This window comes from Schistocerca piceifrons, chromosome 2 (genome assembly GCF_021461385.2).
Source record: "Schistocerca piceifrons isolate TAMUIC-IGC-003096 chromosome 2, iqSchPice1.1, whole genome shotgun sequence".
Classification (NCBI taxonomy): Eukaryota; Metazoa; Arthropoda; class Insecta; order Orthoptera; family Acrididae; genus Schistocerca; species Schistocerca piceifrons.
The window spans coordinates 906,727,612-906,754,704 of NC_060139.1; the positions used below are offsets into that span (position 1 = coordinate 906,727,612).

At 42.9% G+C, this 27,093-nt stretch overlaps 1 protein-coding gene across 1 annotated transcript in view; it reads left to right on the forward strand.

Annotated features, from left to right (window-relative positions):
- The window catches only part of LOC124776470, a 92,962-nt gene that overhangs the window by 64,106 nt on the left and 1,763 nt on the right, over positions 1-27,093 (forward strand). Inside the window, exon 4 of the mRNA XM_047251482.1 lies at positions 4,623-4,765. Within this exon, the coding sequence (XP_047107438.1) occupies positions 4,623-4,765 (143 nt within the window). The remainder of the gene's footprint in view (positions 1-4,622; positions 4,766-27,093) is intronic.

Here is a 27,093-nt window from a genome sequence, read left to right on the forward strand (position 1 = left end):
ACAGAAAGCTGGCTAAAGCCGGAAATAAGCCCCGCCGAAATTTTTCAAACGATCTAACAGTGTTCAGAAAGGATAGATTAAATACAGGTGGTGGTGGTGGAGTATTTATTGCTGTCAGAAGGAGTTTGCCTTGTAGTGAAATTGAAGTAGATTGTTCCTGTGAAATAGTATGGGTAGAGGTTATACTTGACAAACGGACTAAACTATTAATTGGATCGTTTTATCGACCCCTCTCCCCCCCCCCCCCTCCCGACTGGGAAGATATACAGTAGTTGCTGAACAGTTCAAAGAAAACTTGAGTCTCATTTCAAATAGGTACCCCACTCACACAGTTATAGTCGGTGGTGACTTCAATCTACCCTCGATATGCTGAAAAAATTATGCGTTTAAAGTCGGCGGCAGGCATAAAACGTCATCCGCAATTGTACCGAATGCGTTCTCAGAAAATCATTTGGAACTATTAGTTCATGAGCCCACTCGGAGCGTAAATGGTTGCGAAAGCATACTTGACCTCTTAGCAACAAATAATCCTGGACAAATACGGAGTATCGTGTCGAAAACAGGGATTAGCGACCACATGGCAGCTGCTGCTAGGCTGAATCCCGTAACACCAACAACCATCAAAAAGAAACGCAAAGTATATCTGTTAAAAAAAAGCTGATAAAATGCTCTTAACGCCATTTTAAGAGACAGACTTTGAGAAATACATACCACATAAATTAATAAGTGCCAGGCACTTTATTGTCAATAGCAGAGTAATCATGAAGATGTAGATGGACACCACATAGCCATCGTTCACAGGCACATTGACAGAACTTTTAGAGTACTTGTAATAACCTACGTTGAAATTTGGCTCTGAGCGCTATGGGACTTAACATCTGAGGTCATCAATACCCTAGAACTTAGAACTATTTAAACCTAACTAACCTAAGGATTTCACACACATCCATGCCCGAGGCAGGATTTGAACCTGCGACCGTAGCGGTTGTGCGGTTCCAGACTGAAGCGCCTAGAACCGCTCAGCCACAGAGGCCGGCTGTTGAAATTTGTTAAGCACTTACACCAACGGACCCAATTCATGTTTTACGCTACGGTTTGTATCAACACCACTTGTTCCTCCAATAGGAACTTGCTTTTTTAGGTCAGTTCTGGTAGGGGCCGACGAGTTCACATTGTACCATCCGACCACTTGTTCTTTCTCTACCGGCGACACGGTTTGCAAATCAGTTTGGAGGGACACAAGGTCTTTTATTTTCCTACTAGAGCTGCTTATTATCCATAAATTTACTGTATAAATAAAGGGATGCCTTATACAGGGTGTAAAAGACAACTGTTGACAATGTATCACAGAGATGAAGGGGCAGTCGTGACGAAAAACTTGTTAAAGACGCTTGTGTTCTATCGACCTAGGAAAAGACCTCGAACTGGCCAACAAACGCCATCTAACCAACAAGCGTATGCACGCGAAGTGAGATTTTTAATTTCCTCTCGCCCACTTACGCCATCAGGTTAGTAGTGCAGTCATAAATCATGAAACTGACATGTGTAAATTGCATCTTAACATTTTGTGAATTTCAACAGCGTAAAATTGATCATTACGTCAATTTGTTTCTAAAGCCTTACGACGCACTCGTACTTCCTATAGTCAACTGATAGAGTTTTAAAGGGTTCAAGTTGTTGTATCCCGAGTGGCGGGTTGGTTCTTTCGGAGAATTGCCAAACAAGTTGGACGTGCTGCGTCAGTGGTGCAACGATGCTGGTATCAGTAGTCACGTGACCTTTCTCACACCCATAGAAGAGGTTCTGGACGTCCACGCAGCACAGACGCCCACCAGGATCGTCGTACAGTAAGGGGAACAGTGCCAGATCGTACACCTTCCACAGCACAGATAAGAGAGTTTGTGAGACCCGATTTGTCAACAGGAAATACTGCAAATCCGTTATTATCAGTGGGACTAAGAGCATGCATATCTCTAGCCCGTCTTACACTCACACTACAACGCCGTGGTCTTCAGTAGAGAAAGCAGAATGTGCCCACATGCAAATGATGGCAGTTTGTAAGTACGACGTAGACGTGGTGATCGCTGTCTCGTAGAGTGCATTCGTCCGAGACACAATGGTCTCACCTCAGGCCTTATGGTCTGGGGTGCGATAAGCTACAACTCTCGTTCGTCTTTGGTGCTTCCGTAGCAGACGCTAACCAGCGTTTGGTACACGCAGAATGTTGCTGGATCCTTTCCTTTGCCATTCTGTTGTTCCAACAGGATAATGCTCGTCCACACACTGCCCGTGAAACTCAATTTCCCTGGCCAGCAGAGTCTCCGGACTTCTCTGTAATCGAGTACGCGCTGGATATGAAATGATTCGTGAGACTCGTCAACCAACAACTGATACAGAAATACATGAAATGGTCGTGCAGACGTGACATAACGTATCCCAGGACAGTAGTCGCCATCTGTACGATCAATTGGATGCCAGAGTGAGCACCTACATTGCCGCCCATGGAGGCAACATCACATACTAATATGGGTGTTTCAGTATGGATCGAAACCTGGTACCTCAGAACTGCTTGTGCTATTGATCTGTATACGTAATCATTTCATGTTCTCCATATGCACTGTTGCAACAAAATATTTTTGAGTGAACTGGAAACGTCTAAATGGGTGTACTATTTTTTCCAGTGCTGTATCTCATTGCACATAAAAGCTTTATTTCTATTAAAATTAAAGGATGTAGGGCATAAAATTCCATATATATGTGGAAATTAAATGCTGCCGTACATATATTTGTAACGTTGTGTTACAAACAGGCTAACACATTCATAAAGTTGCCCACTTTCACAGTAGCAGAGACACACCCAGTTCAGTTGAACACAAGAATTTAACCTCTTCCTTCGCTAGTGTACTAACCACTATACACGTTTCAGCGGTGGAACTGATGGCTCTGGCCTTCCGAGCACTATTTATAGGTACTACATATTGCGATTACAACGCCATCTGTTAGCAGCTTGTAACTACTTCTTCGAAACTGCAATATAAAATTCTCACAGCCTTCACAATAAACCTGCCGTTTGTTGCATTCTTCTGTCGATCTTTGTTTTCATGTAATTTAATTTTAAAATCTGCTGGGCTCCATGCATTTCTGAATATGATCCCGTCAATTCTCCAGTGCTGTCGGCTTTGCGTGCTGTGAAACCACCCCTGTGCAACACAACCATTTCCAAAAATGCGTGAGAGTTTGTGGCGGTTTTCGTGTATCATCAACATGGACAAGTGCAATGAATATGGATGATACGATACTCTATGGTATTCTGCGATTTGAATTCACTCTGGTTTTTTAGCTTTTGCATTGATTTGATTTTGTAAATTATAGTGACAATATTATACACATGTATAATGCATTATTCAAACTACAACTTCTCCCGGATAATTATTTTGTTCAAATTGCACAAGAATTCCACCTGACATAGTCTAATAATGTTAACTGTAAGCAGTGTTCATATAACTAAAATTACAGATCGTACATCAGAGCTTTTATAATTTTTTGTCTTCGATGGATTTAAATATTCTTAGCAAATTGATCATGAAAAGGAACCACATAATACCACCCGCACACAACACTGACGTTGCTACCAAACAATATTTTTCTCCGTGATTCGTCCGTAGTTTAATTTTGGCCTCATACATCAGCAATGAAATCTTGTTCATCAATAAATACCATCAGCACAGTTCTTAGAAAACGCACTCTGAATCGATTAATTTTTTTCTTTTATAAATAGAACTCAGTACCACCGATGCACATTTATTTCTTACACATCGTAATATTGTTTGCAGTTTCAAGTAATTTAAATTTGCCGCTGTAATAAAAGTTAAGATGGCGGCCAATAAAAGGTAGAGGATTTCTTTTTTAATTAAGATTTTCCTTTTCCCAATAAATAATCATTTAAATTGATGCCACCAAAAAAAAAGTATTAAATTGTTTTGAAAATTAGTTTAACACAAACCCATGCTATTTTCAACTAGAAGTACAGACGAAGTTGCTATATAATCGCAACTAACAATGGCTGCGCTTCTTGCAGCTATGATAAAACAATTAATACAAAATTATAATTAAAAGAGGAAGTGAATTTTCAATAATTAATCACAAATAGTTTTAACGCATTTGGCTCTATTTGTTTTTACCGGCAAATGAACATAAAAGTACAATAATTTTACATTAAATGTTTTTCATTTAACAGACCTCAAATCGATTCGCGTCTTGCGTCGGCGATGTACATCAGAAGAAGACCACAAAATGGTACAAAACAAAAGAAAAGAATGACATAGATTAACAAAGAATGTGAGACAAATATTGTCTCTGTTTTACATAATTATCATCTTTTTAAGAAATAATTACATAATTGAATGAATATTATCCACACGTTCATATTCCACTCGTAATAATATATATATATATATATATATATATATATATATATATATATATATATATATATCGTGGATGTTATAAGTTGTGTAATGAATAAAATGTCTGTAGCGCAGATTCCAGGAGAGGGCAAGCGCCGCCGTTGCAGGTGCCTATGTGTTGACGCCTTTCTGAGTATTCTCTGTTGTGGAGCGCAGGTACCGGGGGCGGCGAGCTGGCAGTGCTGGACCTGGAGCACGACGTGATGTCGCTGGCTGTCTGCCCGCGTAGCTACATGTGCTTCGGCTACGTGCTCTCCAGGGACCTGCTGGCGTGCGACCGCCGCTCCGAGATGCTGCAGGTTGGCTATTCTGATTTGTTCACAAACTCCTGAACCAGCACTCTCTATTTCTGTATCTCCAGAATCTGGTTTAAGTCGGTCAACTTTGGCCCGCTAATGTTTGTCTCCGGCCGCTGTCAACACTGCCGATCTTCCCTGTGCTCACAAAAGTCACGGGATACTTGCCAATGTCGTGTCGGACCTCCTTTGGCCCGGCGTTGCTCAGCAACTCTACGTGGCATGGACTCAACAAGTCGTTGGAAGTCCACTGCAGAAATATTGAGCCATGTTGCCTCTACAGCCGTCCATAATTGTGAGAGTCTCGACTGTTAGGATATGGTGCAGGAATTGACCTCTCGATTCTGTCTCATAAATGTTCGATGGGATTAACTTCGGTAGATTTAGCTCGAATTGTCCAGAATGTTCTTCATACCAACAACGTACAACTGTGACTCCCTGACATGGTCATCCACACAAATTACATCGTTGTTTGGAGACAAAGTCCATGAATGGCTGAAAACTGTCTCTAAGTAGCCGAAAGTAACCACTTCCAGTCAATGATCGTTCAATTCCCAGAGGACCCAGCCCATTCCATGGAAACACAGCCCACTACATTATGCAACCACAGCTTGCACAGTGCCTTGATGTCAACTAGGGTTCATAGCTTCGTGGGTCTGCGCCCCACGATCCCAGGAGAGGCGCCGCAGTCGATATGGTGCTGTTAACAAAGGCACTCGCGTCGATCGTTTGCTACCATAGCCCACTAACGCCAAATTTCGCCGCACTATCCTAACGGATACCTTCTCGTACATCCCACATTGATTTCTGTGGTTATTTCACGCAGTATTGCTAGTATCTTAGCACTGGCAACTATGTGTAAACACCGCTGCTCACAGTCGTTAAGCGAAGACCGTTGGCGAGTGAGTTGTCAGTGGTGACAGGTAATGTCTGAAATTTCGTATTCTCGACACACTCCTGACGCTGTCCGTGTCAAAACATTGAATTCCCTAACGATTTCCGAAGTGAAATGGCCCATGTTTCTAGCTCCAACTACCATTCCGCGTGCAAAGACTTTTAACTCCCGTCTTGCGGCCATAATCACCCCAGAAACCTATTCACATGAATCACTTGCGTATAAATGACAGTTCCACCGATGTACTGCCCTTCGAAACCTTGTGCACGCGATGTTGGCGCCATCTGTATATGTGCATATAGCTATCCTGTGACTTTTGTCACGTCACTTTATAGCACAAAACCTTACGCGGTTGTTGTGCCTTGTTGTGTTGTCGTAAGTTAATACATCTCTTAGTGAGTGACGAATTATTAACATTAAGCACTATCTTTCAAGATGAACCAGACAGTTTTGATTTCACAAGTCTGGTAAGCTTTAGCTAGGCCCTGCATCAATTTTTACTTTCTATACCATCACAAGAGAATAATGACTAGAACTTTATACTTTTTTTGTAAACAGAATGCAAGTCACGTGGCAAGAAGCTAATCTGACTTGAATGCAAACTAAATATCTCCATTTCTGCATAAATAAATTCCAAGAAATTCTCTCTCATATGAAATTAAAATAATAACTTGAAGTTCCGGTGGCGTGGTTGTATTTTCAGAAGAACAGAAAAATTCGTTTATTTGATATTCTGCGTGCCGAAGAATCTGGTGGAGATCTCCGATGAAGCTACAGACCTCGATCACCCTGAAACCTTAAATCGTCTTTACCCTTCTAGCATTGGACCCACTGGAGTCTGCCCTTGTGCAGTCACAGCATCTTCCTGACAAGCTACTGGTAGTCCAACGATTTCGTAATTTCAAACAACAGAGCAAAATTCTTCTTGTTATAGTCGTGATCGCGTGGCAGTTCGTCCACCAAATCAGTTGGCATTAACCCGGTAAACATAAGCGACACCATATTGTTGCTCATATGAAATTCAAGAAATCCTTGAAAATGATAACCGCACGTACTTTAATATTCATAAACTTCTGACGTGTTCTCTGCACAATAGTTTCCTACTACAAAGTTTCAGAAATAAATAATTATCTTGTCAGTTTTCTGACTTAAACTTCCATAAATTAACATTTCGTCCGATGGCGGCCTTCCGTAATACACCGCAATACAAAGACTTCCTCATTTCAGATAAGATTACAAGTCAATGCTAATTATCTGCATAAGGTTATATTTGTTACATTCAAAAGGTATTTATGAGCGTATCAGAGGGCTGAAGGCGCTCACAGGCGAATATAGCTGTTTCGTGTTCATCATAGATTAACGGTTATCTTCAGTGAAGTCAATATTTTGTCGCACAGCGAGACAATCGAACCACGTTACACAATTATCATTGCGATTATGTTACACTTCGTAGACGCACGATACGAAGCAGCAAGCTCAAGTGCAGTTCTAGCACTGCGTGACGAAAGCGCGACTTGTCCCCCCGAAGACCACCCCTCCCCTTCATCTCAGGGCCACCCACGTGCTGGGAGTGTGCGGGTGGGAGCTTGCTTGCTTCCTGTTTCCCGCACCACCCTGAGCATTAATTCAGAACTTTGCTAGCAAACTACTGGTCAGCCAGTACATTGTGACCATCGACCTACTATCGATATAAATCCATCCGGACGATAGCAGCGTCACCTGGGGCGAGGAACGACTGCTAATTAGATATACGCACGGTGCATGCAGTATCAGTGAGCGTGCTGTCTGTGTGTGGAATGGGAAGGCGCGCGATCTATCTTGAGTTTGACAGAGGCCAGATTGTGATGGTCCAGAGGCTCAGCACGGGCGTTTCGAAAACTGCGCAGCTCGTCGGGTGTTCGAGGAAGGCTGTGGTGAGTGTCTTCAACAAGTGGCGAAGCAATCAAGTGAAACCACATCCAGACTTCGTGGGGTTGGGCTGACACTCCTCCTTACAGACGTCGGACGTCGCAGGCTGGGCAGATTGGTAAAACAGGACAGGCGGCGAACTGTGGCGGAACTAACATCAGACTTTAATGCCGGGCAGAGTAAAAGTGTGCCTGAACACACAGCGCACCGAACACTCCAAACGATGGGCCTCTGCAGCCGATGACAAAATGGTTCAGATGGCTCTGAGCACTATGGGACTTAACATCTGGGGTCTTCAGTCCCCTATACTTAGAACTACTTAAACCTAACTAACCCAAGGACATCACACACATCCATGCCCGAGGCAGGATTCGAACCTGCAACCGTAGCAGTCGCGTGGTTCCGGACTGGAGCGCCTAGAACCGCTCGGCCATAGTGGCCGGCGCAGCCGGTGACCCATGCATGTGCCAATGTTAGCACGACAGAGTCTGAAACTACGACTGAAGTCGGCATGCGACCTTCAACACTGGACGTTGGCGCAGTGGCAGAGTGTTGCATGGTCTGATGAATCCTGATACCTTCATTAGGCCGATGGGAGGTCGCGCATTCGCCGTCTTCCTGAGGAACAGCTCCTTGATTCCTGTACTGCGGGACGGATACAAGCTGGTGACGGCTCCATTACGCTCTAGGGAACAATCATGGAACATTCAGGTGGGCATCCATGGGTCCAGTGGAGCTCCTGCAAGGCACCATGACGCCCAAGGAGTATCGTACACTGGTTGCAGATCACGTACACCACTTCATGACGACGGCAGTGGCATTTTTCGACAAGATAATGTGCTACGTCACAAGGCCAGGAGTGAGGTGAAGTCGCTCGAGGAACACAATGGCGAGTTCCAGTTTATGTGCTGGCCCCCACACTAGCCACATCTGAACCCAGTCGAACACATCTGGGCTGTGACAATGTGACGTCAGAGCTCATCGCCCCCCTCCCTGAAATTTACAGGAATTAGGTGACTTGCGTGTGTGGGTTTGGTGCCAACTTCTTCCAGAAACCTACCAAGGCTTCATTGCTTCCACGCCACGACGCTTCGCCGCTGTTATCTGTGTCAAAGGTGGGCATGCCGGAATGTTCTGGCTGATCAGTGTATATTTGCCACACTTTCAGTAAACAAACTTCTGTATTCTGGTCATGGTCACGTTAACATTGTGTTATCTCTTTGCAGCTGACCATCCAATACGAAGCTTCACTTCGAAACTTTCATTTCTTATCGCTCTCCCATTTGCTATCTTGGTCTTCATTCTCTGTAAAGACCAAAATTTCCCAAATTGACGACAGCCAGAATCTTTCATATTCCGAAAATCACCCATCCAACTACCCAACAAGTAACAGTAATGACCCTACCATAAAGTCATTTACATAACCGCAATAATTGGTAAAATGTATGAATCTAGATCGATGCGATCCAAAGAGGCAAACAGGGGTCCCAAACTCATTCGCCGAGATCACTTTATGCCGAAGCGACGTAGTGTGAAATGGGTGATGCCTCTCGCTGTATAAGAACGGCTGTAGCCACAGTCAAGTTACTAAATTCACGCACACGAAGATGCAATAAATAAATAGAAGTGATAAACGGGTAATTTCTTCACGTTACATATTATAATAAATGACTTCGCGTGAATACTGCCCTAACCCCTGTACAAGAAGAAGATAGTGTACGGCAGCCAAGTCACTTCGCTGTAATCTGTTAAGCTGTTCGCTTCGCCGAATTTATTGCGTGTTACATTGACTTTGCTGCTGTATTTTTGAGTCCTCTCTCGCTAGCTCACGACCTCTTAGATATTGTCACACTTCCCTGAAATACAAGAGCAATAATTTGATTTTCTCATGTTCTCTGTCGAAATACGAGATTCAGTCGTTGTCATTCTCACAATTCCTACGAAGTAAGATGTTCCGACATTGTTGTCTCTCTGACGTTATGTGAAAGAGGTAGGTTGTGAACTTATCGCTGCTTTGCTGCACTTCTGTGTATCGGTCGCACACTTTGAATCGAGAACACTGATGAACAATATATGGACATCTATTAGTAGATCTAATATGGGGTGTATTCACCCTTCGCCTGCTGAGACCCTTTCAGTGAGGCATCTGATTTTCTGTGGAGGAATTGCAGCTCATTAGGGAAGGTAGTAGGCCGTGAACACTGTCTGGAGCGCAGTTGACATTCTGACTCATCCAAAACGTGTTCCACTGAGTTAAGGTCGGGACTCTGGACAGTTTAGTCCATTTAAGGAATAGCCTCACAGACCCTGTTTTATGATCGAGTCCATTGTTGATACAAACCGTCTTCGAACTGCTCCTCCGCTATAGGAAGTAAACAATCTTTTAAAATGTCTTCATATCCTTCCGGATTTAGAGTTTTCTTAAGCGCAATTACGAGACCACACGCTAATCACCAAAGACCCCCCACACTGTAACATCACCTCCTTCACACTTTGCTGTTGGCACTACGCATGATGGCTGGCAAAGCTCTCCAGGTATTCGTTAAAATCAAACACTTCAATCGGACTGCGAAAGGGTACAGCGTGATTCATCCTCCAAATCACTCGTTTCCAGTCGCTCTTTACACTAACTCAAGCGTCGCTTAGGACATACTACAGAAATGGGAGGCTTTTGAGGAATTGATCGACCATTGTGTCCCATTCTTTCTGAGTCCCTACGCACAGTCATTGTGCTAGCTGGAGTGGTGATAGCACTTCGAAACTCACGAGTGATTCCATCCGCTGATTTCATGTGATTTTTTTCATAATCAGCGTTTGCAATGGTCCCTGTCCGTTAGTATATGGGGACTCAATGGTCTTGGTTTGGCTGTGGTTTTTCATTTGCGTTTCCATCTTACAATCACTATACCAACAGTTTCGGCAGTTTTATAAGTGTTGAAATGTTGTTGCTCACATCCAATGACAAGCACACATTCGAAGTCACTGAGCTCTCCTAACCGAGCCATTCGGCTGATACTGTTTCTACACTGACGACACAGTACTTGCTGGCACCGTTCATACTCGGGCGTCTGCCTCTGTGACAGCTACTGATCAATCCTGCATGAACTAAGGCAGTCTGAATACTTATGATCAGTCAGTACCTATTTCGAATCAACGCGCCATTATTTCTTCGTCGGCTGCGTCTTCACAATGTATCTGTAGGGATACGAAAGAAGCATGTACAAAAGTATTTTACAGAGTAATGAATGAGCATAAACCGTCTGGATCACTATTTCTTTTGTTAATCATTACCGGTTTCAGACTGCCCAGAGGATTATGTTCAGATCTGCATCGCAAGGTGCGGTGCCAATGTGAAGATGATCTGCTGGGCGCATCGAAACCTGTAACCCTTAATGAAAGAAACAGTGATTCCGGTGACATCATAGTTGCTAAAAGAAGGCGTCAGTTATGGAAGGGCGATAATGATGTTTTGAAAAATGTTTGATTTGGCCTGAAGTTTTGAGGGATTTTGTCAACCTTTGTATTTGTGTACAGTTCTCTGTTCTGATGGTACCAGATAGCACTCATGGCGATTGTCATATATCTGTTTTCAATTCGCTGAACCTTGGTGGTGTTAGTGTCAGAGACCATCGCCCAAATTTCGTAACCATATGCAATCGCTGGTAGGAGGATCATTTTGAAAATTCTCTTTTTTGTCGTGCCATCGATTCCTTTGTTGCTACTTTGGTGCTCAGTGTGTTCATTTCCTCGATACTAGCAGCGGATAGTACGAACGCTTCTATGTCTCTGATGATAGAAATGTACTGTGAAATTGACAGTATCAAGGGTAAATAAAACACTTCACAATATACTTCACATGCCGTGGCCAAGAGTAATGGGAATCTTTAGTACCTACGCGTTGCGTACATCTAAGCTCAGGCAGCGTGTCAGAGGCTTTACTATTGTCCTGTGAAGTTACTTCCAAGCTGACTTTCTTGAAGCGCTCTAAGCGAGTGAATGGGTTTGGCTACTAGCTCAGCGTGCCAAATGCATTGACGGAAATGGAAAGTACTGGACCATGAACACCTTGACCGCATGCTGAAAAACGTATACTCCAATATTCCCTTGCCTGTGGAATGTGTTAAAATTTCACCCTTATACGAACTTATTTTCAGTACAGACAAAACAACCATCCCTACAAACGAAGAATTGTGTGTGTGCTGGCTACTGGGTTTGGAACTTTTCAGATGGACATTAGAGAGGAAAGGAGAATAAGGACTGGTCCATCCAGAATGTCTATACCATGAGAAGATCATAGGATTACGTAAATCTGCAGGCTTTCATTGCCGTTGTCATTGAAGGTAAAATCTTCTAGCATATTAGCCCGCGTCATGTTACAATTCAGTTATGTCTTCTACATGATCGACGTTTCGACTCCTCTGCCGGGTTTCTCTTCAGGGCCTTCTGGTGTTCGCGGTCAGCTGGCGTGAGAAACTGTTGGATACGCGCATACATAGGAAAAGAAATCCGCTACTGTACAGCTACACTATTGATGACATACATCTGGAGACAGTGTCTGCCGTAGAATATCTAGGCATAACTACCCAGAGCGACCTTAAGTGGTATGCCCATATAAAACAGATAGTGGGAAAAGCACATACCAGACTCAGATTCATCGCAAGAATCTTAAGGAAATGTAACTCATCCACGAAAGAAGTGGCTTATAAAGCACATGTTCGCCCGATTCTTGAGTATTGTTGATCTGTCTGGGATCACTATCAGGTAGGACTGATAGTGGACATAGTGAAGATCCAACGAAGAGCAGCGCGTTTCGCCACGGGTTCTTTTAGCTGGCGAGAGAGCGTTAAGGAGATGCTAAACAAACTCCACTGGCAGAGGTAACAAGAGAGACGTTGTGCATCATGGACAGATTTACTACTGAAATTTTGGGACAGCACTTTTCAGGAGGAGTCGGACAACATATTACTTCCCCCCACATACATTTCGCGTAGTGACCACGGGGAGAAAATTCGAGAAATAAGAGCCTATACAGAGACTACCGACAACCATTCTTCCCAAGCACTATTCGCGAGTGGAACAGGGGTGGACGGACCAGATAGTGGAACCGAAAGTACCCTCGGCCACACACCATGATGTGGCTTGCGGAGTATGATGTAGATGTAGATGCCAGCATGACTGATTTGGTAATTCTTGAAGGGAGGCTGAATAATTGACAAGTATGCAGCAAGAGTGTTAAGCCCTTTCGTTACAGCACAGAATAGTAAGGGGTAGAAATTAGAAAAAAATTATTAAATCTCACTGACATTGCCACAGGCAAACTCAAGCAGGAGGCGAGTCACTATGTCGCAAATGGGTCAGGTCGACAACACGTTATGACACTGTCTGCTGAGTGAGGATACACAGATAGTCCCAGTCTTCAAGAAGGGTCGTCGAGCAGATGCGCAAAACTATAGATCTATATCTCTTACGTCGATCTCTTGTAGAATTTTAGAACATGTTTTTTGCTCGCGTATCATGTCATTTCTGGAAACCCAGAATCTACTATGTAGGAATCAACATGGATTCCGGAAACAGCGATCGTGCGAGACCCAACTCGCCTTATTTGTTCATGAGACCCAGAAAATATTAGATACAGGCTCCCAGGTAGATGCTATTGTTCTTGACTTCCGGAAGGCGTTCGATACAGTTCCGCACTGTCGCCTGATAAACAAAGTAAGAGCCTACGGAATATCAGACCAGCTGTGTGGCTGGATTGAAGAGTTTTTAGCAAACAGAACACAGCATGTTGTTATCAATGGAGAGACGTCTACAGACGTTAAAGTAACCTCTGGCGTGCCACAGGGGAGTGTTATGGGACCATTGCTTTTCACAATATATATAAATGACCTAGTAGATAGTGTCGGAAGTTCCATGCGGCTTTTCGCGGATGATGCTGTAGTATACAGAGAAGTTGCTGCATTAGAAAATTGTAGCGAAATACAGGAAGATCTGCAGCGGATAGGCACTTGGTGCAGGGAGTGGCAACTGACCCTTAACATAGACAAATGTAATGTATTGCGAATACATAGAAAGAAGGATCCTTGATTGTATGATTATATGATAGCGGAACAAACACTGCTAGCAGTTACTTCTGTAAAATATCTGGGAGTATGCGTACGGAACGATTTGAAGTGGAATGATCATATAAAATTAATTGTTGGTAAGGCGGGTACCAGGTTGAGATTCATTGGGAGAGTGCTTAGGAAATGTAGTCCATCAACAAAGGAGGTGGCTTACAAAACACTCGTTCGACCTATACTTGAGTATTGCTCATCAGTGTGGGATCCGTACCAGGTCGGGTTGACGGAGGAGATAGAGAAGATCCAAAGAAGAGCGGTGCGTTTCGTCACAGGGTTAGTTGGTAACCGTGATAGCGTTACGGAGATGTTTAATAAACTCAAGTGGCAGACTCTGCAAGAGAGGCGCTCTGCATCGCGGTGTAGCTTGCTCGCCAGGTTTCGAGAGGGTGCGTTTCTGGATGAGGTATCGAATATATTGCTTCCCCCTACTTATACCTCCCGAGGAGATCACGAATGTAAAATTAGAGAGATTAGAGCGCGCACAGAGGCTTTCAGACAGTCGTTCTTCCCGCGAACCATACGCGACTGGAACAGGAAAGGGAGGTAATGACAGTGGCACGCAAAGTGCCCTCCGCCACACACCGTTGGGTGGCTTGCAGAGTATCAATGTAGATGTAGATGTAGATGTAGATTCAGCAGAATGGACACTGTGACAGGAAACAAAAGTGAGACAAGCATATTCTTTAGCTCGTGAAACATTTTGCGAGGGAGACTATCTCTTTCATAAGGGCACACAGTGAAGGATCGACACAACAGTTAACAACCTGTTAAGTGAATATAACAGAATAACGAGGACACATTCGGTCATTGGGAACCGAACCTTGCGTCGTAGCCTCGTGCTAGCTCTCCAGATCTCGTCATGAATTGATCATCGCGATCGATGCCATTCACAGCAATACCACCCGATTTCATAATTACGATACTGTAGTGAATAAATGTCCTAGACGCTCCAGCGCAGATGTAATCAAGGTGATGGTCTTCACCTGCTGAACTTCACGCTGCTCACCGCCTACCACTACGGACGGAGGAACTGACTGCCTCCTGACAACACCACATCGCCGAGTGCTAGCATTACTGGAATTCAATGCGAAGCCAGCAACAAGAGTTCTTGGAATCCACGTTCATGTTCAACAATCAGGCACCTCCATGTGCTGGCACCTATCAGGGATAAGGTGGATATCAACCGATCACACAACTACTGACACAAGGTACAGCGCGGATTGTTCAACAGTTACTGTAAAATTTGGAGTGTGACCAAGTACACTCAAGCAGCCAGTTTGAGAATCACTTCGCACTGGGCAATGGCTGCTCCTACTCGCCGACAGTCCACCGTGGCACGGGGGTCGCTGACATCTTCTCCTGGGCACGCAACCACTGAACTGACTCTACGGACATAAGCTAGAATCCAACACACAGCCGAATGAGCAACGGCCGAGGCTGGCGCAAAAGATCTACAGTTAGTAAACATTGTGAATAAATGACTAAACCATAATAATGTTTTACCAGCCTCGTTGATGCTTCACAGGTTGCCAACAGCTATCATGACTTCACGCGGAGGTGTCTCCAATCGGACGTCTGTACTTTTATCATACCTTTATGAGCGTGGTACCAAATGGCATGATACAGCAAAATAACGGTAAACCTCACAGAGCAGTTCATACCAAAAATGCCTTGAGGAATGTGTGGATCCTTCTCCAGCGTGCCCAGCCCAATGATTTTGCACTTGCAGAGCAAGTCGGGGATCGGATGAAAAAATGTATACCTCCGGCAAGCTGTCTTCATGAAGTGCCACACCATATGTTTAAGAGAATGCAAGAAATTGCTCAAGATGTCATTTGAATACTGTCTGTTTCCATGTCACAGTGAATACAACACTGTATTCGTGTCTGTGGGCCTCATACATCACAGTGATGTTGAAGTTGCATATCAGTTCCCAATGGAATTTAAGTTCAGTCCTTTAATATCCGTTATGTGATTAACATCTTCACAAAGTCTGATAAATACCTGACCGGTGCTCCCTGGCGTAACACTTCCCACTTCCGTCAATGCGAATACGGGAGTGACACTGGAAAGACTCACTATCGTGTAATGCAAGAAGCTATTCGTTACACGCCTTCGTATCATCTCCTTACTGACCTTATTACTCTGTCTGCTTTTTGATTTCAATGATTCTGGTATACAACGCTTTTGTCTTTACCCACTGTATCTAGTTTACCTCGCTCTTCACGACGTGAATTCGTTCAGATTAGTCTCCTGTTTGTACGGTTAATGAGGAAGTTTGCAACTCCATTGCTCTGAGCAGTGACTATAAGCTTAACCTATCACTATCGTGTCGGATAGTAAAATACTGATACAGGATTGTCTGTTGTGGTTTTAGTCCGAAGACTGGTTTGATGCATCTCTCCAAGCTACTCTATCCTGTGCAAAACTCTTCGTCTCCGAATAACTACTGCAACCTACATACATTTGAACCTGATTACTACATTCATCTCTTGGTTTTTCTATATGATTTTCACCCTGTACACACCCCTCCTGCACTTAATTTATGGTTCCTTGAAGCCTCAGAAGATGTCCTACCAACCGATCCCATCTTTTAATCATGTGTAAGGTGTCAGGCAAATCCAACACCTTCCATGAAAACCCTGACATGATAAGCAAATCCAGTAGTATGTCACATATCTCCGAATAAATCGTGACATTAAATTAACCAAAGTAATACGAGTAACGAGTGAGCAAATGGAATACCACAGACTAACACAAGAATGCCTAAATGCATGTCATACCTTCCCATCGTGGGACAGACGCAGTTCCGAGGGGAGAAACGAGAAGCCGAGAGCAGAACCGTGTCAAGCGAGAAGGCCCTACGATAAGGGACGGACACCCACGTCGCCAGCTAACCGCTACGACTACACCACCTGCAAGTTTTTAGTGTGAGACTTTTTCGCGTCTCTGTTACGTTAGGACCGCCCCCCCCCCCCCCCCCAGCCCATGTTAAAGGATAGAGCCCTCCATAAGAACAGTATAGATCTTACGATAACGCTAAAAGGACCACACCAGCTGCAAGTTTTAGCGTGAGACTTTTTCGCGTCTCTGTTACGTTGCAAACTTTAAAAACATTACCCCACCACGAAAAGTCTAACGTTTCTCATTGGATAGACAGAATTTTTGTAGGCAGAGCTTAAGGTTAACATTGAGACCTTGATTGGTCAGAAAAAACACAGCCAGATAGTTTTTTTAAACCAACTTCGGTAAATTGTAGTAAGGAGAAGTTAAGGAGAGTTGCTTCCGAGACGGTGAGGTGAGCAGAGCTGTGCTGCCTGCCGCCCCCTGACGAACACCGACATGGTAATGAACGCACGCGATGCCGCATTTTGAGCGCATAAGGCCTCACTCAGAACTGCAGAAGTCTCATCTGTTACACCCCCTTTTTGCGTAATACTAGTGTCGATCGTCAACTAAAGCTCATGGTGTTCACATTTGCCACTTGAAATAAAAATCTGAAACGCGATGATTTTTTTGTTATATAGTTATTGAGAAGCCACATCAGCCACTGTAATTTACGACAAGTTAGATAAGTAATTAATGATAATTGAGGGTCACTGCAGACCATTTTTATAGTTTTCTCTCTTGTGAAACTTAATTTAAACCTAGATTATAGATGTGATATGGCATAGGTCATCCCATTCAGGGAATATTCGTTCACATTTTTGTTGAATGCAGTTGGTTTTTACCATCCTGTATTAAAACATTTCCTTTTATCAATAGTGCAATTTATAAACAATGTTTTGTGAGTAGAATAAAATTTCCAATGGTAAACTTAACTGCTTTTTCGACGTTATTTTACCAGCTAACTAAAAATAGGAAAGCCTTGAACCCCATCCACTAAATTTAGTTAGTATTAAGATTCTTTTACAGGGAGTGCAGTGGAGCTGACGCTGAAATCATTAAGTATTTGGTTATATCATCGCTAGTCTCGCTGAATTCTACATGTCATGTGTGGTCTGACGTCTCCTTACCAGCAACAGGTCCCAGGTTCAAACTAGTCAATTCCCTAAAAAACACGCTCAGAGCGTCGTTGCGCGAAAGTGGTAGGGAGACACAATATAGAACAAACAGACACCACGTCGAATGTTTAGACATGTTATGCCACAAATTTCTTTCCTCCCCAATTCAGTTGAGCACTTCCTCACTGCTTACGTAGTCTATTCATCTAACCTTCAACATTCTCCTGTAGCACCATATCTCTTCTTCTATGAACTGTGTACCGTCTACGTTTCAATTCTGCACAAGGCTACACTGCAGACAAATATCTTCAGAGAGGACTTCCTAACACTTAAATTTATATCAGATATTACCAAATTTCTCTTCTTTATAAACGCTTTTCTTCCTATTGTCAATTTACATTTCGTGTGCTCTCTACTTCTGTCATCATCAGTTATTCTAATGCCCGAATGGCAAAACACATCTATTACTTTTAGTGTCTCGTTTCATAATCTAATCCCCTCAGCTTTGGTTGATTTAATATTCTACATTAGATTACCCTTGTTTTGCCTTTTTTAATATTTATCTTATATCCTCATTTTAAGACGCTATCCATTCTACGTAAGTCCATCTGATACAGATGGTTGCGGGGCTTCAGCTGTTCAGTATAAAATGTCGAATCAAAGCACCTTTCAGCCCTCTAAATTTCCTATTCTTATTATATTTAAGCAACCAGTTTCGGCGCTACATTACGTGATCTTCAGGCCCCCCGGACCGATGTGTATGAAGATTCCCACCAGTCAAAATAGGGGCTAGCATTCAATGACTGGTATCGGTAGATTTTTGACACAGCGATCCCTTAGATCATCACTTGCTGACTGTGGTGATAGAAGGGATCACTGTGTCAAAAATCTACGGATGCCACTCACTGAATGGTGGCCCCCATTATGACTGGATCAGAGGTGGGAACCTTCCTGCAGGTTGGTCAGAGTGCCTGAAGATGGCGTAATGTAGCGCCGAATAAAATAACAATTGGAAAATTAAGGCGGCTGAAAGGTGTTTTGATTCAACGTTTTACTATTCATTCCGTTCAACTGCTGTTCCAGATCCTTTGCCTTCTCTGACAGAATTACAACATTCTGGGCAAACCTCAGTTTTTATTTCTTCTCCCTGAACTTTAATTCCCTTTCCAAACTTCTCCTTGGTTTCCTTCACAACTTGCTGAATGTACAGACTGAATAATATCGAGCTTAGACTACAACCGTCTCACTACCTTCTCAACCAATCTTCCCTTTCATGCCCTTTGTCTCTTACAACGCTGTCTGGTTTCTGTACAAGTTGTAAACCACCTTTCCCTCCCTGTATTTTAGCCTTGCTACCGTCAGAATTTCAAAGAGTATATTCAAGTCAAAATCTTTCTCTAAGTCTACAAATGCTGTATACTTATGTCTGCCTTTCTTAACCCATATTCTAAGAGGGGTCGTAGGGTTAATATTGGCTCGCTTGTTCCTACATTTTTCTAGAACCCAAACTGGTCTTCCCCGACGTGGCTTCTATCAGTTATTCTATTCTTCTGTAAATATTTTGTTTACTAAACCATGACTCGCTTGTTCCTACATTTTTCTAGAACCCAAACTGGTCTTCCCCGACGTGGCTTCTATCAGTTTTTCTATTCTTCTGTAAATATTTTGTTTACTAAACCATGACTTATTGAACTAGTAGTTCATTAATATACACCTCGGCACTTGCAATTCCTATATTTTTCCTGAAGTCTCAGGGAATTTCCCTTGTCTTAGACTTCTTGCACACCAGATGGAATAGTTTTGTCATGACTGGCTCTCCCAAGGATATCAGTGCTTGTAAGGAAATGTCGTCTATTCCATGAGCCTTGTTTCAGACTTAGGTCTTTCAGTGCTGTCAAAATCTTCTAATAGTATCACATTTGTACTTCATCTTCATCTCTTTTCTCTTCCCTTTCTATAATATTGCCTTCAAGTTCATCTCCTTTGCGTAGACACACTATGTACTCCTTTCACCCTCCAACTTTCCCTTTTTTACTTAATGCTGGTTTCCCATGTAAGCTCTTAATATTAGTACAACTGTTTCCAGTTTCTTCAAATGACTCTTTAATTTTCCTATAGGCGGTACCTATCTTCCCTTTAGTTGTACATGCTTCTATAGGCTTGCTGTCTTCGACACACTCCTTAACCATTTTGCAATTTCTGTCTACTTTCCGTTTCGCCAGCTCCATTTGCTGCATTTTTATATGTTCCTCTTTGATCAATTTAATTCAGTGTCTCCAAGAATTTCTACTAGGTCTTGCCTTTTTACCTATATGATCCTGTGCTGCCTTTACTATTTCATCTCTCAAAGCTACTCATTCGTCTTCTACGGTATTCCCTTCCCCTGCTCCAGTCAATCATTGCCTAATATTCCCTTTGAAACTGTCAACAAACTCTCGTTCTTACGACTTATCCAAGTCCCCTCTCCTTAATTTCCTACACTTTTGGAATTTCTTCAGTTTTAATCTACAGTTCGTAACCAATAAATTGTGGTCAGAGTTCACATCTGCACCAAGAAATGTCTTACAATTTAAAATCTGATTCCGAAATCTCTGTCTTACTATTATATAAGCAATCTGAAGTCTTCCAGGGTATACAGGCCTCTTCCATATATACAACCTCCTTTCGTGATTGTTAAGCCATGTGTGAGCCATGATTGAATTACACTCTGTGCAGAATTATACCAAGGGGCTTCGTCTTTCATTTCTTTCCCTCCCTCAATCTGTATTCACCTACTGTTTTTCCTTCTCTTCCTTTTCCTACTTTTGGATTCCAGTAGCAGTCACAACTACATTTTCCTCTCTCTTAAGTATCTGAATAGTTTCTTTTACTTCTTCATACATTTGCTCAACTTCATCAAGATCTGCAAAGCTAGTTGGCATATAAATTTGTACTACTGTGATGAGTGTTGACTTTGTGTCTCTCTTGGCTACGTTAGTGCGTTCACTATGTTGATCATAGCAGCTCACACGAATTCCTATTTTCTTATTCGTTATTAGACTTACTCCTGCATTACCCTTATTTGATTTTCTAAGAGAGTCATTCGGAAAGTAAAGAACATTTTGATTTGATTCGTGACCGGAGTCCCCCCCCACAACTACCGCCGACCGGTCACTGATATTGGCACTGATCCGCTTCAGTTTGCTGGCAGCTACGCCCCAATACGTTTCATTATGCTCAGCTGTGCGACATTAAAGTATGTGACAAAACTGACGATCCCACCAAGTGTGTGGTGCGCAGTGTTATCTGCATTTTAAACGCGCAAAAAGTTCGAACCATTGAAATTTATACACTGATTCCTGAGGTATACTGTAATATGATGAACGAAGTGTCAATTCGGACGCGGTGTATCATGTTTAATGGTGGACGAAGAATGTTCATGGCGAAGATCACCCGGGCCGGTCTCTCATTGGTGACGGACGAACAAGAATTGAAACAAAAATCAAAAAATATAGGCGTTTCACAATTAGCGGACCGCATCAGCCTACTGTCGGAAGCTTTAACGACTTCACAGCACCATTACAAACAGACGGCACGGAATGCTAACCAGTGGAGCCATCCTCCTCCACGATAAACCATGCCCGCATGAAGAGGGTGTTACACAGGACTTGCTTCAGTGGGAAGTGTTTCAACATCTGCCATACAGTCCGGACTTAGCCCCAAGTGATATTCCCCAAATTGAAAAATTTCCTGAGCGGACAACGCTACAGAAGTGATGATGAACTTAAAAAAGCCGTTAAGAGCTTTGTATCATCTCAGGTTGCAGAAGGCATAGAAAAACTGGTGACATAGTACAATAATTTCTGTAGAAAAAAACATTTCTTACATTCCGAATGAGCCTCACATTGTTACCCTTGCTCTCAACTGACCAGAAATCCTGTTCATCCTGCCACCGACTTCACTAATCCCCCACTATATCTAACTTCAACCTATTAATTTCCCTTTTAGAAATTTTCTAACCTACTTACCTGATTAAGGAATGGAACATTCCACGCTCCAAGCCGTAGAACCTCAACTTCATTTTTCCTGTTGATGATATCCTAATGAGTAGTCCCCGTCCGGAGATCTGAATGGTGGACATTTTACTTCCAGAATATTTTACACAAGAGGATGACCTCATCATTTAACCATACGGCAGAGCTGCATGTCGTCGTGAAAAGTGACGGGTGCTTCCAGCTGTTCGAAGCACAAGAACGCTATGTTGACTGGTGTACAAGGCCAGATCATTCAATCATCCGGAATGTTACAGCCGCAATTACTGAAAAGGCTCTTCTGGCGCCAAAGGTTTGTCTGATCTCTCCTGTGATCTGGTTGCAGCAACGGTACGGCTATCTTTGTCGTTAAGGCATGCGAGCCTGCTTACCAGTATTGATCACACTACTTCAGATGAGAATATGATGAGGTGGCAGCTTTGAAATAGTAGTAAACTGTTTTGGGCGTCATTCAGTTGTGCAAACTAAACAACCACTGTACGAGGTGCATTCAAGTTCTAAGGCCTCCAATTTTTTTTCTAATTAACTACTCACCTGAAATCGATGAAACTGGCGTTACTTCTCGACGTAATCGCCCTGCAGAAGTACACATTTTTCACAACGCTGACGCCATGATTCCATGGCAGCGGCGAAGGCTTCTTTAGGAGTCTGTTTTGACCACTGGAAAATCGCTGAGGCAATAGCAGCACGGCTGGTGAATGTGCGGCCACGGAGAGTGTCTTTCATTGTTGGAAAAGGCCAAAAGTCACTAGGAGCCAGGTCAGGTGAGTAGAGAGCATGAGGAATCACTTCAAAGTTGTTATCACGAAGAAACTGTTGCGTAACGTTAGCTCGATGTGCGGGTGCGTTGTCTTGGTGAAACAGCACACGCGCAGCCCTTCCCGGACGTTTTTGTTGCAATGCAGGAAGGAATTTGTTCTTCAAAACATTTTAGTAGGATGCACCTGTTACCGTAGTGCCCTTTGGAACGCAATGGGTAAGGATTACGCCCTCGCTGTCCCAGAACATGGACACCATCATTTTTTCAGCACTGGCGGTTACCCGAAATTTTTTTGGTGGCGGTGAATCTGTGTGCTTCCATTGAGCTGACTGGCGCTTTGTTTCTGGATCGAAAAATGGCATCCACGTCTCATCCATTGTCACAACCGACGAAAAGAAAGTCCCATTCAAGCTGTCGTTGCGCGTCAACATTGCTTGGCAACATGCCACACGGACAGCCATGTGGTCGTCCGTCAGCATTCGTGGCACCCACCTGGATGACACTTTTCGCATTTTCAGGTCGTCATGCAGGATTGTGTGCACAGAACCCACAGAAATGCCAACTCTGGAGGCGATCTGTTCAACAGTCATTCGGCGATCTCCCAAAACAATTCTCTCCACTTTCTCGATCATGTTATCAGACCGGCTTGTGTGAGCCCGAGGTTGTTTCGGTTTGTTGTCACACGATGTTCTGCCTTCATTAAACTGTCGCACCCACGAACGCACTTTCGACACATCCATAACTCCATCACCACATGTCTCCTTCAACTGTTCTGCCAGATCTTTCTAATACATTACAAGAAATTTTGCTGCATATATTCCTCCTGCTCGAACCAGGGTACGTTAGTGTTAGTCTTAGACACTAACAGACACTGGGGTTTGTTTAAATATCTTTTCATAGTTGGTATGCCGCCCCACCCCCATGAATCATGGACCTTGCCGTTGGTGGGAAGGCTTGCGTGCCTCAGCGACACAGATAGCCGTACCGTAGGTGCAACCACAACGGAGGGGTATCTGTTGAGTGGCCAGACAAACGCGTGGTTCCTGAACAGGGGCAGCACCCTTTTCAGTAGTTGCAGGGGCAACAGTCTGGATGATTGACTATCTGGCCTTTTAACACTAACCAAAACGACCTTGCTGTGCTGGTACTGCGACCAGCTGAAAAAACTACAGCCGTAATTTTTCCCGAGGGCATGCAGCTTAACTGTATGGTTAAATGATGATGGCGTCCTCTTGGGTAAAATATTCCGGAGGTAAAATATTCCCCCATTCGGATCTCCGGGCGGGGACTACTCAAGAGGACGTCGTTATCAGGAGAAAGAAAACTGGGGTTCTATGGACCAGAACGCAGAATGTCAGATCCCTTAATTGGGTAGGTAGGTTAGAAAATTTAAAAATGGAAATGGATAGGTTAAAGGTAGATGTAGTGGAAATCAGTGAAGTTCGGTGGTAGGAGGAACAAGACTTCTGGTCAAGTGAATAGAGGGTTATAAATACAAAATCAAATAGGGGTAATGCAGGATAGGTTTAATAATGAGGGAACAAATAGGAGTGCGGGTAAGCTACTACAAACAGCATAGTGAACGCATTATTGTGGCCAAAATAGACACGAAGCCCACGCCTACTACAGTAGTACAAGTTTATATGCCAACTAGCTCTGCAGATGACGAAGAAATTGAAGAAATGTATGATGAAATAAAAGAAATTATTCAGATAGTGAAGGGAGACGAAAATTTAATAGTCATGGGTGACTGGAATTCGTCAGTAGGAAAAGGGAGAGAAGGAAACATAGTATGTGAATATGGAATGGGGCTAAAGAATGAAAGAGGAAGCCGCCTGGTAGAATTTTGCACAGAGTATAATTTAATCATAGTTAACACTTGGTTCAAGAATCATAAAAGAAGGCTGTATACATGGAAGAATTTTGGAGATACTGACAGGTTTCAGATAGATTAGATAATGGTAAGACAGAGATTTAAGAACCAGGTTTTAAATTGTAAGACTTTTCCAGGGGCAGATGTGGACTCTGACCACAATCTATTGGTTATGAACTGTAGATTAAATCTGAAGAAACTCCAAAAAGGAGGGAATTTAAGGAGATGGGATCTGGATAAACTGAAAGAACCTGAGGTTGTACAGAGTTTCGGGAAGAGCATAAGGGAACAATTGACAGGAATGGGGGAAAGAAATACAGTAGAAGAAGAATGGTTAGCTTTGAGGGATGAAGTAGTGAAGGCAGCAGAGGACTAAGTAGGTAAAAAGACGAGGGATAGTAGAAATCCTTGGGTAACAGAAGAAATATTGAATTTAATTGATGAAAGGAGAAAATATAAAAATGCAGTAAATGAAGCAGGCAAAAAGGAATACAAACGTCTCAAAAATGAGATCGACAGGAAGTGCAAAATGGCTAAGCAGGGATGGCTAGAGGACAAATGTAAGGACGTAGAGGCTTATCTCACTAGGGGTAAGATAGATACTGCCTACAGGAAAATTAAAGAGACCTTTGGAGAAAACAGAACGACTTGTATGAATATCAAGAGCTCAGATGGAAACCCAGTTCTAAGCAAAGAAGGGAAAGCAGAAAGGTGGAAAGAGTACATAGAGGGTCTACACAAGGGCGATGTACTTGAGGACAATATTATGGAAATGGAAGAGGATGTAGATGAAGATGAAATGGGAGATATGATACTGCGTGAAGAGTTTGACAGACAACATTCCATTAGAACAACTGACAGCCTTGGGAGAGCCAGTCCTGACAAAACTCTACCATCTGGTGAGCAAGATGTATGAGACACGCGAAATACCCTCAGACTTCAAGAAGAATATAATAATTCCAATCCCAAAGAAAGCAGGCGTTGACAGATGTGAAAATCATCGAATATGAGTTTAATAAGTCACTGCTGCAAAATATTAATGCGAAATCTTTACAGACGAATGGAAAAACTGATAGAAGCCGATCTCGGGGAAGATCAGTTTGGATTCCGTAGAAATATTGGAACACGTGAGGCAATACTGACCATACGACTTATCTTAGAAGCTAGATTAAGGAAAGGCAATCCTACGTTTCCAGCATTTGTAGACGTAGAGAAAGCTTTTGACAATGTTGACTGGAATACTGTCTTTCAAATTCTGAAGGTGGCAGGGGTAAAATACAGGGAGCGAAAGGCTATTTACAATTTGTACAGAAACCAGATGGCAGTTATAAGAGTCGAGGGACATGAAAGGGAAACAGTGGTTGGGAAGGGAGTTAGACGGGGTTGTAGCCTTTCCCCGATGTTATTCGATCTGTGTATTGAGCAAGCAGTGAAGGAAACAAAAGAAAAATTCGATGTAGGTATTAAAATCCATGGAGAACAAATAAAAACTTTGAGGTTTGCTGACGACATTGTAATTCTGTCAGAGACAATACAGGACTTGGAAGAGCAGTTGAACGGAATGGATAATGTCTTGGAAGGAGGATATAAGATGAACATCAACAAAAGCAAAACGAGGATAATGGAATGTAGTTGAATTAAGTCGGGTGATGCTGAGGGAATTAGACTAGGAAATGAGATACTTAAAGTAGTAAAGGAGTTTTGCTATTTGGGGAGCAAAGTAACTGATGATGGTCGAAGTAGAGAGGATATAAAATGTAGACTGGCAATGGCAAGGAAAGCGTTTCTGAAGAAGAGAACATCGAGTATAGATTTAAGTGTCAGGAAGTCGTTTCTGAAAGTATTTGTATGGAGTGTAGCCATGTATGGAAGTGAAACATGGACAATAAATAGTTTGGACAAGAAGAGAATAGAAGTTTTCGAAATGTGGTGCTACAGAAGAATGCTGAAGATTAGATGGGTAGATCCCATAACTAATGAGGAGGTATTGAATAGGATTGGGGAGAAGAGAAGTTTGTGGCACAACTTGACTAGACGAAGGGATCGGTTGGTAGGACATGTACTGAGAGATCAAGGGATCAACAATGTAGCATTGGAGAGCAGCATGGAGGGTAAAAATCGTAGAGAGAGACCAAGAGATGAATACACTAAGCAGATTCAGAAGGATGTAGGTTGCAGTAGGTACTGGGAGATGAAGAAGCATGCACAGGATAGAGTAGCATGGAGAGCTGCAACAAACCAGTCTCTGGACTGAAGACCACAACAACAACAACTGTTGGTATGGCATTTCTATTTTGATGGCTTTGATTTAATTGCCTCTCAGATACTTCAACTTCTAGTTTTGTCTTTTTCTCATTATTTACCAGTCGATGTTCGTTGTGGAATGAGATCCGCAGTCCGTCCTTTGCTAATTTCATCCGAAGATGCTAGTAATTTGAAAAAGTTGCACGATCATCTACGAAGCTAAACATGTCAGTTTCGTTCCGATTTTGCCTTGTGTGACTCATTTCTGCACACACACTGCCTAGTTAATTCTTCACGCCATTTGCAGATAACTTTTCTCCAGAGCATAGTTAAAGAGCAGAGGTAAAAATCATTTTTCTTCCCTCACCCTAACACTAATATCAAATCTGTCTAGAAGTTGTCTTCCAGCTGCGCTTTGGAATCTATGTTCAACTGTATCTGTTGAGTGACTCCTTTGGTCTTATTGGAGAAACTTGGTTCCTTCATAATGTGGACAA